This window comes from Macrosteles quadrilineatus, unplaced genomic scaffold (assembly GCF_028750875.1).
Source record: "Macrosteles quadrilineatus isolate MER2022 unplaced genomic scaffold, UCM_ALF_1.0 Scaffold_3__2_contigs__length_128488019, whole genome shotgun sequence".
Taxonomy (NCBI): Eukaryota; Metazoa; Arthropoda; class Insecta; order Hemiptera; family Cicadellidae; genus Macrosteles; species Macrosteles quadrilineatus.
This window is the reverse complement of record NW_026542596.1, coordinates 123,783,342-123,797,816: the sequence shown is the minus strand read 5'-3', so window position 1 is coordinate 123,797,816 and position 14,475 is coordinate 123,783,342. Positions and strand designations below refer to the sequence as shown.

Sequence of the window (14,475 nt, the reverse complement as noted above, 5' to 3'; positions counted from 1 at the left end):
GGACGTTTTTTGACAGTTCCATTTAAGTATTAACAAAAACGTGTTTAATTTCAGGTCAGTGATATAATTTTTTTATGTGTATGACTCATACCAATTCTGTTATAATATTTAATTGTGCTATGTAGGTGTACAATTTTGCTAGCCCGTAAATTGTTAGGCCTATTTACTGTAGTTTGGGCCACTAGCTAAAATCTCCCCTTTTTTACAAATTACCATATGGCAACCCTAGCTTGAACAAATGTATACCATGTGGGATATAGAGATTCAAACTTAATTTTTACACATAATAAATAGCTGCACCATTTAGAGGCATCTGAAAGGGAATTTGGAAGGAAAAGATTGAGAATATAGTAACCAATTTTATTTTGTCAACAGTTTAATTTACCATCTCGGGTGGTAGCTAACCATATACACAATTCAACAACTAACGTTACGAGTATTCCAGGGTACACTACAGTGTCCTATAAAACAAGCGGTACATTAAGCATCGACACAAACTAGGATCTATTTTGCAAGGTTTGTTGTAATTTAAAAAATTACTTCCAGATAATGCTTAACAAAATGTACACCAGAATCATATTGTAACGACATAGCACATCTACTAGGATAACAAAACATGTGAAAACCGATGGTAAAAAAAACTGAAATTTCCACTTTCTTTTCTTATTAGTTTAATTTCAGTCGATTCCAATATGCAATGTACAACTAACATTACATATCACAATTTTATTTTTGGTGTAGTCGGTTCCGTCTTTGGTAGAAAGAATAGATTAAAGTACATAAATCTTTAAATAAAAAAAAGAATGGATATGAACGTAGGAGCCTGAGACTTAGAGTTCACGCTCGATCTTGATGAGCTCGGCGATGCCGTCGTTCATCTCCTTGACGGCCTGGAACTCTGTGAGTCCCATCCTGCGCTTGTTGGAGATATCGTAAACTCCACCCTCGGCCTCTGTGTGCTCACCTCGGGTACCACGGACCTACAGTCAAACACCAGACGTTAGATATAACCCGTGTCTAATAAAGTATACTCCTTACATGCCACCTACTATTGCTGTGTCAGAGATGAAGAACTAGTGATATAGCAGTAGCTGAACTGCCAGGACTGAGGTTATTTTTTAGGTGAGAGATTTTGCAGCTAACGGGTTAGTCTAATCATATACAAAAAGAATTAAATATAGACTGTCAGCAGTGCTATGGTTACAATAGGTTATACCGCACACCGCTGGCAGCCCTGTGTATTTACGTAGCACGTACGCCGTAACTACATGACGCTCCCAGCGGTGTGCTCTAGAACTTATGGTAACCGCAGCACAGCTGACGGTCTATATTGTTTATTTTTGTCTATGGTCTAATTTCAGACAGGATTTTTATAGATATCAGAAATAGTGCCTCTTGATGACAGATGTCAGGAGAAGAAGTGACTCCAGCGCTGGGGGCTGAGGAGAGAACTTTGAACACCACTTAAAGTTTTCATTCAGCACTCTGTTTAGCCAAACAAGAGCAATATTTGGCTGCAACGAAGATTTTGGAGAAGGCTGATGATTGCAGAACCTTTGCCTTAGCAAGACACAACCAGCTAGTTGCTCCACTAGGAGGCCTAGTTCCAACTTTCCCTTTTAAAGGCTTTTAAAGATCAGTGTGCAATTTTGAATGATAACCTGTACTATCAAGTCTTGTTTCGATGAAAGCCAGCTACTTTTATCATAGCTGGATCCATTTCCTTTAGTACGTCTAACGTTGGTGTAAAATGTATAACTTTCTCAAAATCAAGTGACTATAACTGCTGTGGAAGATAGATATATAAGATGCAGCTTTCTCACCTGAAGGTTGAACTTTCCAGCGACCTCCTCCAGCTTAGCCTTGTTGGCGGCCAGCTTGGGCACCTTGATGTGCACGGAGGCACGGATTGTGGTTCCCAGGTTGGTGGGGCAGAAGGTGAGGAATCCCAGACGCTCATTGTGTGAGAATGGGACCCTCTTCTCAATGTCATTGACAGCAGACACCAGACGACGGTAGACCTGCAATAAATATCGACCATGTTATTCCCTTCAAAACCTTTAGTTTAGGCACAGAATTGAATTGAGGTTTCCAACACTTTAATTTTTCTTTCCTAGAATAGAGACTATTCATTTGTTTCTGTTTAAAAGGACTTTATTGCATCTTTCTCAAGTAATTTTTTAGGGAAAATCTAAAAATTAAAATATCAAACATTTCACTTATTATGTAGGCAGTTGGACAGACAATTCAAAATAGGATATAACAGCCAGATATGGGAAGAATACTCCCAAATACTATATTTTATTTCTTGTACGATTTTATCTTTTTCAGCATACTTTTTCATATCACATGCTGCAGTAAAAAGGAGTGCATGATCACATGTGGATAAGTGGATTTCAAATAATTACCATCTATTAATACAATTTTCCTAAGATGAATTCCCATGTATAGAAGCAAAAATTCTACCCAAACCAATTGATAGTAGACACCAAAGTAGTTCCATCTACAAAAATGATTGCCTATCTTTCCATATGACTGAAAGCCCAATAGTCTATGGGGTCGTACCTGTCCCAAGTCTCCACCCATCTGCATGGAGATGAGACGAAGGTGGTCCTCCTCATTGCACCACACCAGGAACGTCTTGTTGTCGTTGTGGTAGATACCACGTCCGGTGGGCCAGAAGCGGCACGCGTTGGCAGCCTGCAAGAACCTGTCTCCCTCCTTGAACAGGAAGTGGTCATCAATCAGCTTCTGCTGCACCTCCTTGGTCATGCCTGTGAGGGGGTAGAAAGCTCCCTTCAGCTCTCCCTCCAGACCAGACAGGGTGGAAGAGACCTTCTCCTCCATCTCCTTGTACTGGGCCTCAGTCAGGCAGGGGTTGAATGGGTAGCCTTGCATGGAGCGACCGCAACGGACACGGGTGGAGATGATGTACTCACCCTGAGAACAGAAATGCAAAATCATCTTGGATGGATGGAAAATGCATCCGATTCTTCTCTACAATCTAGTTTAAGCTGGTACAACAACAACGATTTGATTTTACATTTTTTTAATGCAAATTAAACCTTATCCTTAGGCTTATTAACGTCTAATTTAGCTCCAAAATTATGATGGTGATTTTATCTTTATTTCAACCCATATAGGTTAGGTCACAGAGGACCGTGCGCTTTTTAACTTGAGTATTGTGGTGTGGAAATGTACTTGTACCGAGCAAGGAAGAGTCCAAACAGTGATGGCCACATTGAATTTTTGTACAGCAGTTGTAGCACACATGGTACTACATCATGAACGCTGTAATACATGATGTGATGGTGAAGGGGGAAAAGAAAGCGTAAGGGGAAGGCCTTAAAAATTTTCTCTAGACATCAGCGGCTGGAGCGTACCATTGATTGTATTCTCTGTATCTTACTTATCTGTGGTGAGATAGACCGCATAGTCTGATGAATTTTTTTATTAAATTTTGTTCTTGCATGGCGGTATGTTTAGGAAAAAATGTTACCAAAGAACATTTCAGTTCCTTGAACTAACTGATTACTCTAACTCTTCAAGCCGACTATTTCAAAATCACCCTTTGGCGTATATTTGTCAGTTATGCTTACAGCAGGGTCCAGGTTGGCGAAGGAGTCAACATCACCCCAGTCTCGGGCGGGATGTTTGTCAGTCTTCTTGAATCCGCCGTGGTAGTCCTCGATGATGGGGTCAAACAGGTCGGCAAACACGGTGTACGCCTCAGCGTCCGGGGCGTAGATACCTACTCCGGAGTCGTGGTTCTCCAGACCTGCCAACCGGGAAAAAGTTGGCTTCAATTTCATATCACAAATAGTGGAACGAATCTGTTCATGATGGTTAAATTTTCAACAAAAGCTTTTTCAGACAACTAATGCTGTATTTTTTACAGTTTGTTAATAATCATATTATCAGGCATGTTATTATGGGAGTAATGGAAAATGCGTATTTTAGTGTTTAGTCATTTTTAGTTGTTTAAAAAGTGAAACTGGATTTTTTATTGAGTGGTTATCTTTTAAGTAACAGCTAGGATTCAATTATGGTTTTAGTGATGCACTTTACTAGTTGTTACTTATTTTTTAGGAATGGTATGGATTTGTTAACTGTTCTGTAGACAGAAACTTTTATATTATATTTATAGACGGATTTGCATTTTATTTTAGTTTCTATAATGGCAATTTAGTAACTTAGGATAATTATGTAAAGATAAACACTACAATATCCAGTTTGTAAGACTTAAGTAACAGCTAACAGTTTGCATTAAAATTTTATTATAACATATTATTAATTAAATATTGAATCATTATCACTTTATCTCCAAAAATCTCATATCAGTTCCTTTATTCATTAAACAATTTGTTTGATACTTGAAACCGACTATCTATATATAAAGCCAAAAGTACCCATGAACTTTTGAGAAAACTACAAGTCACACCCCCATAAACCATATACTTAAAATATTCGTCATGACGAGAAACCTTGCGCAAAACTATCCATTATTTCATACATTGCCCTTTAAGGTCATAATTGCTTTTCAAAGGGAACTTTCCATATGTTAAAAATACCTCAGCTGTTCTTAATTGTATGCTAAAAATTCTTTCAATTTATTACCTTATTAAAATTTGGTATGATTGTTTGTTTGTAATGCTGCATTCTGTTTTATTTATTCCAGCTTAACTTAACCAATCAATAGTTTTATTAATACCGGTACTTATGAAGTCAAACGGGTTGAAGCCCGTGGGTAACAGCTAGTTTTCAATAAAGAAACATCCAACTTGGACCTATTATACCTCTACTAAGCCTCTTGGCTTTACACTTGACACAAAGTTAACATGGGACAGTCTTATAAAAGCCTATTATTTATATCAACTGAATTCGATACTCCCCAAGTGAGTCCTTGTCTAGATTAAAACGACCAATTTTAGGTACCCTCTTAAGCTCTTTGTGTGAATGAGTGAGTTGGGACTAACCTACCCTCATGATAGTGAAAGGGGAATTACCCATTGCCCACATGATATGGGGAATGTTAGAGTTGGTCCACACACAGGATGTCGCCTAATCAAGTGTTGTGTGAGTCACCAATTAACTTGTGAGGGGAGTGGGCTACTGCACAGACATGCAATATTTCTTTATCAGGGCTGTTAAAATAGAATGGATTCTGTCTTCCGCTATCAGTCAACTCATGTCTGTCCCATCAAGTTATCTAATAGCTGACCATGTCTCTTCATGAGTGTCTTTCAAAGTGTTATAGCTTTTGCAGAGCAATGCGGTTATTATTTAACTGATTAGAAATATAAGATTCGTTTATTTAAACTCGTTGAAATTCTAAACACCGTTATGGATAACATCCGATTTGTTATTTTATCCTGGAGGCAAAAATGAATAAAATAAAATAAATATCTATTGGTGTTAAATTTATCACAAAACTGATGTAGTTTATTTGAAACATAAATTGGTTAAAAGAATTATAGAATTATACCCTGGTAACCAAAGATTATAGGCTAGTCAGTTCAAAACTAATGGAAGAATAAGTGACTTTTATGGAAACCCATCCTGTGTCCACACATTTGGCATTATTGGTGTTTGAAATACTTAAAAACTATTCCATGTTTTTTAAATTGTTTTTTTTTTCATTTTATGACGTTTAAAATATAACTATGATTATTTGTATTTCACTATTTCAGTCAAGTTTCTCGAGAAATGAGTTGGTGTAATGATTTGTAGGTACAAGTTTGATCATTTGTAGTCGTGAAGCAGTTATTGCCTCTTCAGTCTAAAACCGTAACGGTGCATAGCATTAGGTAGTAAAATTAGCTTGTTTTCCAAATATTTTCTGGCAAGATGAATTTTTAAAAAGTCATTGTTCAATTCAAGTGGCATCAGAGCTAAGAGTTATGGTACTATGTCACTTGCTGTCAACTTCTTAACTGTCCTACTGTAGTTTTCATATTTCAGCTGCCTTTTGGCTTCCTTTACATATTCCACTTAGGTTTGCATTGGACCCTCTATGGGAATGGAAATGAAAAGTTTTCTTACCTGATTGGATGACATCGAGGAGAGTGCTTCCGAAGGTGGGGGTCTTGAGGGTCTTGAGCTTGTCAAAGACCTCTTGGGTCAAGTACTTCTTGAGCAGTGACTTGCTGTCGGAGTCCTTCAGCTTCTTGAAGCCGGCCTCCAACTTTTCCAAAGTCGCTGCGTCCACCATTTTTGGGCTGAAACAGAAGTTGTAAATATACTTACTGTTGATTAATACAACATGAGCTGCAGATTTGCAGAGATTTTGTGGGGCTTTATCAAAAGTCTCACATTCAGTTTTTTTCTTTTTTTTCTGTGTATGATTAAGTGTATGATGTTAACTGTAATCGGTGATGGGGCTATGCCATTTGACTACCAGAATCAGAAATAGCAGAAGAGGGAAATTAATCGGAAAGCATGAAGTTGGGTTTGAGATATGAAAAAATTATGCAGCGGTGTATCAAAGCCTCATAGTCACGTATCTAATAATCTGGTAATGTATAAATATTAGTCAACCACAATGTGAAAAATGATTTCATCAGTGTTATAATTTAAGTTTGCATGTGCTGTACCATAGACTGTACGTTTTTGAACAAGTTCATCTCTTTCATTAAGTAAATAGTCCATTAGTAGCACCTTTTGTCAGATTTATCTCATCAACTAATGTTCAATTAATGTTATAATCTTCCCGAAAGTATTTAATAATAATCCTGGAGGAATGAAGGACCAGGTAGATATTATCTGGGAGAGGAGTACAACAAAGCCACCCGGGCGTGACGGAACACAAAAGCCCTATCAAACTGTGAAGCCCCGACTAGCGGCCGCTACTTGCTACTTGTTGAGTTTTGTAGCTCCCCAGCCGCAGGTGTATTACGGTCGTAGCTGCTAGACTGTTAAAACTTTAAACATCACAGATTGCATTCGACGTTGTCAAACCACTGGAAATGAATGAAAATTGTTTTACAGGAACTTTTCACTGAATTAGAAATAAAAAATATTAGTATGAATAGTCGAACATTAAATTTATATTCTGAAATTGTTCTACTATACGGCAAGAATTTCTATGTTTTGCGAGACCGACGTTGTGCTCACAGGCCTTAGGTACGTCTAGACCTGTTGATGGATTTTCAGTTTCTTACGCGTCCAAAGAGGGTCTCTCTATACAGAGGTTTGATACAAGTTGTGTACACAATTTAGACGCATAATAAACAATGAGACATTGTACACGGATTTTGATTTTATTACCACAGTAATGAATACAACGCAACGTTTATAAAGGGATGGGAGGACACATTCGGTATTAGCAGAACTACCGTTCCTAATCAAATTTTATATTTTGGTTCCCAAAATTATACCGCTACAGGCAAGTATAGGTACTTCACGAATAAAAAGTCCAAACGCATAAACTTTATGGGTTCTACTGCATTTTAAGACCGATTTGTTTATTTACAAAAAAAATTAATAACGTATAAGTAACGGCATATACATATGTACGTCATCTTAAAGACCTCACAATTTCGAATAAACTCTTAAGGATTTGAAAAGTGTTGTTTTATAATCGAATATAGTTTAAAACAGACCTAATGTTACTTGATAATAATTGTTTTTCTAGTTACACACAATTTAAATTTGCTGTGTATTTTTATATTTTTCTAGCTAATTAAATGATAACAACAATGTATCAGTAAAATCAATTCAATTTCTGTATCGAAGCTTATATTTTTTACATCTGTCCAAATGTCAAATAGTTTGTACAATAAATGTTGAACACCTCTTGCATATAGTAAACCCAGGGTAGGTCTATTCCCAGGTAAGTTGCAACAAAGAGCTGGAACTTAAAGTGGATTTTAATTATTTTGAATTCCAGAAAACCTAATATTCCAAATTTCCCTTTGTCCCCTACTCGTGCACACGCCGAATGCATTTTAAACAGTTTAAAACCGGTCTTGTAGCGCAAAACTAAATGCCACTCGAAGCGACAAATTCGTAACAAAGGACTCTAAGGGATGACACCCTCCCACCGAGTACAACTGTACAACACGCCGACAAACAAGACAAGTGAACAAACAGAACATTCCGACAGAGACACACGAACACGTAACCTTACCTTTGGTCCTCTTCAACTCCTTTAGTCGCTTGTGACGTGCAGCCCCCCATTTTATAAATTTACAGATTGTTCCCAACATGCACGGAAGGCACGAGCACGCACCACGCCCGAGCGTTGTCTCGCCGGGTCGGGGTCGGGGGTGGGTTGTACAGAGGGTGGGTGAAATCGATAAACTTACGATGCCGCCAAAACCCATCAGATTACGCGAGCGCGTCCCTGCCTGATCAGCTGGTCAGTTCATTGTTGGGCGAAGAGGAAAAGCGCGCGCCTTTGAATGTCACTGTCGTAGTTTTATTGTTTTCATAAATGTTTGTTATGTGCATGGACATCGTATGTATCACTACGAAAAGAGCATACAAAATAGGTTCACAGTGAAATGGATGGAATCTGTCTTAAATTTAACCCTTTTAGATATAAATTGATTCCTCCCAAACAATGGAAAAGAAAGGAGATTGAATTAATTCCAAACTAATTTTATTTGTACTTATTAAGAGAATATGGGGTAGGTTTAATTGATTCATTTTTTTAAAGTGTATTGCTACTTGCATCTTTTACTGTCGGTAACATTTACTGTTTGTTATTTGTTTAGCCTTACGATAAAAGCAATTAATAATCGTGCTATCCATCATACACTCCTTTTATGCAACTGTTGTGATATTATTGGCATATTTTAAAAAACATCGTGTAGATTTAAATTGGTCGATATGTGTCTTCGTCCGCTTCATAGAGCTGGCAATCTCTTCCAACACTAATCCCCTCACAGCCACATCCTCAAATCAAGTTCAAGGCTCGCATGCAGTATGCTTGCAGTTAGACAAACATGCAGTCAAGTGGATGCACCTAATCAACGTTAGATTGCCGCTGTTTGAGTCTTGGTATTGTATATACAACAGACTCCGATCAATTAATCACTCACTATCTTATAGGAGGATTGCTAGGATGAATTTCTGTTTAAAAAACATCAATACCAACGTGGAAGCCCAATAATGCACCAACATAAAGCATCTAGTTAGCATTTGCCGACTACTCGGTAATAAAAATGCCGCTTAAAGAAGCCTAGGGTAAATTTAGTTGGAAAATACAAAATCCTGACTTAGTTGCATTGGAAGACCAGATTTTGAAGTTTTGCCTTCAAATATTTTGACAGGATTAATCCCTGAAATCTTCTTGCACCTCAAGCCCTTTTCATCTACCGCGTTTCATTCCCACTTTCTACACTGAGTTCTATATAATCCCTTAATCTTCAAGTGGGTTTCTATATTTGAGACATTATCTTTACAACATATCGTAACTATTGAAAGATTGTTGCGCATGCAGTAGAAACGTCGTGTTTAAAAGGAAACAAGTTCAATATCTTCGGTTTTATTGGACAAATTACAACTCTATAAACTGATAATTTAATGGACCATAAAGCAACATGAAATGGTGTTTAACTCTTATTAGTTTATTTTGCTAACATAACTTTTCTGGTCATATCAATTCTCATTAGCAAAATATGGTAGGGTAGAATGACTAGTACAAGAGTCGGCTATGTATTAAGATAATTTTAGTCACTATAATACTTACAGCCTCACAAACTGTTTTCCACACCGAACACAAGAATCTCCTGTCATTTTTCTTCGCGGTAAAACAGTTGAATTAAAATTGATAAATCTCCCGGAATTTGTTTCTTATTTAGCTCGAACGATAGATAAATATTATGTTTTCAAATAAACAAATCTCCTAATTATTGAATTTACAGCTGTTTTACAAAAGCGCTCACCAAATAAAACAGTTTTGAACGAGATAAAAAATATATATATCGAAATGTATATGTAATACTTAGTTAGGATATTGTGTGTTATTTTTATTTGTAAAGAATATTGTAGGTCATTTTACAGTGTTAAGAGTAACGTAATTCTGATTTACTTACTATCTTATTGTTTGTCAAGTAGACACCCCGGATCCAAACCCCAACCACGCGAACAGAGAATTGAACCAAACTAACCAAAAGGGCGACTCGCTTCCCACAGATAGGAAAAGTCCCTGACCTTTAGAGCGAAATAGCGAATTGATTTTCCGTCGCCCTCCAAAAAGCTTTTCTTCGCTGATTGAACGCGTCTTCCGTCGAGTGGAAAACCGGATGAGACTTAACTGGTTAAGGGCGGGCTCGGTTTTGCACCTAATTCCGAAATCTACGTCCAATGAAACATTCAATAGAGTCGCTTCCGCAATTACTGCTTCAATTGGTCAATGAGTCTTTCCGTCGAGCCGCCCCTGTGGTGAACTTGGAGGCGGTGCAGTCTGCCTCCTCACTCCACTATGGCCTCTGTCTAACATGTTTAGACCTTTGAGTTGTGTAAATAAACGTGGATACTATCTGTAGATAAGAATTTACCATCTAATAATCCCACGAGCCTCTCAAGTTTTGTCGAAACTGTATTTAATTTCATTTCGGAAGAAAAACACTTATCAGCGAAATCATTTCGACCAGTCGCTACCTCCGTGAAACGCATTGTGTAACAAAACAACTACATCTACAGTTATCATTGCTAAATTCGTTGGGAACAATACGAAATGAATATTGCACATCATGCACTATATAATTTACATTGTATCTGGATCAATGTATTGGAATCAATCAATAAATTAATACATCTACGAATGTAAGAAATGGAAATAAATGTAGTATTAGTTACCGTTACATAAATGTAAAAGAATAAGAAAGCATTACATAGGCTCTAAAGTTTTGTTAAATCATTATTTATTCTATTTACTGGAAAATTTGCCATACTGGCATTACGTTATACCTAGCTTGACACTGACGGGGTCATGCCCTCGTCCATTTAATGACGTCATGTCTGAATCATTGATATGCAAATGGCATTGCTCTTATCAGTTCACATTTATAAATCACTAGACATCGTGGCTACCGCATTAATGCACATTATGTTGCGCAAGAGCTTTCATAACTAATAATGCTTTAACAATTAGTTAGACAAATTCTTTTACATGTATTTAATGGTTACATTAAGAATTCGCATGGATAATCAAATGTATTTTGGGAAATGAAACGGTGCACTACTGACTGGAATAATGGTTGGTTGAGTAAAACTATTTTCATCAGGTATAACTTAAACTGTATAACCCATTTTGTACACTTATAACGGTGAAATACGTGCACAATATGTTATTCGGTTGCAAACTACCCTGGTTGCCCGCCAAGTAGGCCAAGTAGTGCAGTTGAAGATTGCACTGGTTCAAAGTCGAGAGAAGTCAATACTTTGTTCCTTGAACGTAAAATTGTCTCCTTCCTTACTGTTTTTCTCAGAACGACGAGTCAGCAAGACTACATGCTTCAGTAATCATTTCCCACCCGATACCTTGTCGAGACAGATATTTTTCAGACTTGAGCAGTTCAGTTGAACCTGGACAACGAATTTATATTTTCTCTAGTATTAAATTCTTTAGTGATGAGGAAGCAATGTAAATCACACTTTATGTAAAAAATATTTGCATTTAGTTTATTACTTTAAGGCAACATAAACTATTAGACATCCATAGACGTCCTCTTAAAGTGTTTGTGTGTAACAAGTTTTATCCTGGATTGATTATTAACTCCTAATGGGGAAATTTCCGTAGGACTTTAAGCTAAACAATCCATTTATGTGTTTTTCTCATAAACATGACAAACTACAGCATAGGAAAAATCATTCAATTTTCAACGCAAACGTAAAAGTAGTCTTATCAGCATACGTGCATTTTGTACCTTCTAAGTTTATCGATAAAAAAACCCGTTAAACCACAAATTAACTAATAACCAAACTATGGATTTCGTGAATATTTAGTCGATCTCAAAACGCTACTCCAATATTTCAACACTGCACTGGACATCAAAAACAAACTTCTACCTTCCAACACAAAGCTACCTTTTCTACAAAGCTATCGTATTTATAAAACCGTTTTCTCTCATCTCCCGATCCAACTGTTCGGTTCAAATTCAAGTTCACATCAGTTTGGCACAAACAAAGAGGTAGCTGCCAAACAGATGTTCGGATTCTACCAAAAGTAAAAATAGGCTCACGAATGATCCCAGGCATTGTTCAACGGGAAATTCCACGTTTTGATAAACTGTGGCGAAAGTAGCAGAATTCCTCAGTTAAAGGCAATAACGAGGAAATGTGCTGGAGACTCACCAAGGATTTGGTTGAACAAGAGACATGTAAGAGGATCTTGTCTATTTCTGTGCTCGCCCGGGCCATTGGGAAATTGTTCTGCTTAATCTGACTGTGCGTGTCGAGTTTAGTTGGCAACGAAAGTAATGTATTGTGTCCGAATGGAACTTTCCAGATCATTATGGGGAACCGAAGTCTACAAACTGTGCTATAACTTCGAAACATAAAGTGTAGCTTTGAAAAAAATCTGTGAGACGTGAACTTGAATTGAACTGTAAACTCTCGATTAAACCAAGACTGGCCTAAATTACTCTGTGTTAAATTATAGCATTGACTATTGGATACTGAAGTAGTGAAATAGACATCCCATCTAAATGGACCAGCTGTCGCCAATTTTTTTACTAAAAAAGAACGTACTTGTGTGAGCCAGTCACAGAATGCGCTAGCGTGTAAAATTTATTTTAGACCTTTTTTTGTTGCTGACCATGTTGATGGGTCATAACAGTTGCTATGGCTTGCCATAAGTCATTCCCTAAATTTGACTTGGTAGAAACGTTTGTGTAGGCCCTACTCAACAGAATTTAGTAATTTAGATCAGCGCAATCTGTATGTGGTGAACATCAACCATCGACCTCTTACATCGATGACATCAACTACGACAATTTAAAAAAAAAAAAAAAACCTGGTTACAAACTTAACATGGGGATGGAAGTTGTATTAATAGTCAAAGATTACTGTGACTATTGGTTTGTTAAAGATATTATTGGGAAGTAAAATGGTAAAATGTAAATGTGTTCATAAAGAATTGATTATCCTAAACATGAACTATGAAGGTATTGACTTATCATTTTAACCGTTAGGTTTATTCGAACATGATATTCAATTTTTAGCGAATTTCCCATACAGGGAATAAGCTATTACCGTAGTACTCATGGTAAGACCTGGACGCGAGACCGATTTTTTTTTCGTTTTGAGGTCCCTAGAAGCCAAAAACACCATCCGTTCAAATTCATATATATATATATATATATATATTTATATATATATATATATATGTGTCCGTCAGCACGATAACTCAAGCAAAAATGATCCGATTTTGATGAAATTTGGCACAAACGTGTAAACCTACGTTTATTCGAACGAGTTCGCGATCCAGCATGATCGGACCATGGTAACGGGTGTTTACGGGGGGTTTTATGGGGTAAAAATAGGTTTTGCCCATTTTTGACCCAAAAACTTAAAATTTTGCAATTTATTTCCAAACCATTTTGTAGAGCTTAAAAAAACAAATAATTTAGTATATTGAAGCGTTATTATGCGCCTAACGGTTACGGAGAAAATTCCAAAAAATTGTAAATTTAAAATTCCCATGTTATTCTTATGGAGAATAAGTAAACTGTTGTAGTTTGCTTGTTTATGAACATATTTTTATCAAATTTGGAAAATGTTTTTATTTCTTACTAACTATTAACATTTTACAAAAAAAAACAAACAATTTTACCCTCCTTGATGCAGCAAACCTAAGTACTTGTTAAACTAATTCTATTTAAATCGGGAATAAATGTTATATTTTTAAGTAGACATTTCAGTGTAAATCCAATCAGTCAAATGGAAATTCGCTTAGTCTGCAGGTTTGCTGCGGCGGGGGTATTTTAAATACTGAATTTGTTCAGCGCTGGAATTATTTAAATACGATTCTGTGATACAATAATCAATAAAGGTAAGAATTGTTGTTCCTACGAAGCTGCTACATGGAATAGGCTCTTGGATTTTTCTACGTTTAATAGGAAATTATTAGTATCAATACATACATGTTTCTACTTGAATCAAAACACTTGGACAACTGCCGGTAGGACTATGACTCCAGATAATACTTTTGGTTTCACTTGTATCGGATCGGTTTCCTATACTGGAAAAGAATGCGCGCGCATTTCTTCCACAATTATTTGTATCCAAGTAACGGATTCGTTGAGTCAATAAATCTATCTAGTTACAATACCAACAGACTTGCTCTGTCAAAGTTTACACGCACACCAATACCAATACTACAGAAATACAAACGGTTGTATAACTTTGGTTCCGCAGTTGAAGGCTAATTTCTTCGCATCACTCCGGGGGTCAGCAGGTAGATTTCGGGACCGGCCAAAACGTCGCTTTTGTTCCGCGGACATCTCTCTTGTTCCGCGAGAGAGG

At 36.9% G+C, this 14,475-nt stretch overlaps 1 protein-coding gene across 6 annotated transcripts in view; it reads right to left on the bottom strand.

Moving 5' to 3' along the window:
- Positions 1-344: 344 nt before the first annotated feature.
- LOC128990998 (arginine kinase) overlaps positions 345-14,475 on the bottom strand; it is a 45,596-nt gene continuing 31,465 nt past the window's right edge. For 4 of the 6 annotated variants that reach the window (XM_054413692.1, XM_054413695.1, XM_054413696.1 and 1 more), the window contains 5 exons: positions 6,043-6,218; positions 3,600-3,778; positions 2,566-2,940; positions 1,824-2,021; positions 345-980 (listed from right to left, as the gene is read on the bottom strand). In XM_054413692.1, the coding sequence (XP_054269667.1) occupies positions 831-980; positions 1,824-2,021; positions 2,566-2,940; positions 3,600-3,778; positions 6,043-6,218 (1,078 nt within the window). In that variant the 3' untranslated portion in view covers positions 345-830. Of the gene's footprint in view, positions 981-1,823; positions 2,022-2,565; positions 2,941-3,599; positions 3,779-6,042; positions 6,219-8,128; positions 8,194-9,694; positions 9,757-14,475 lie in introns of those variants that run through there. The other 2 variants (XM_054413694.1, XM_054413693.1) reach the window with 2 other exon arrangements.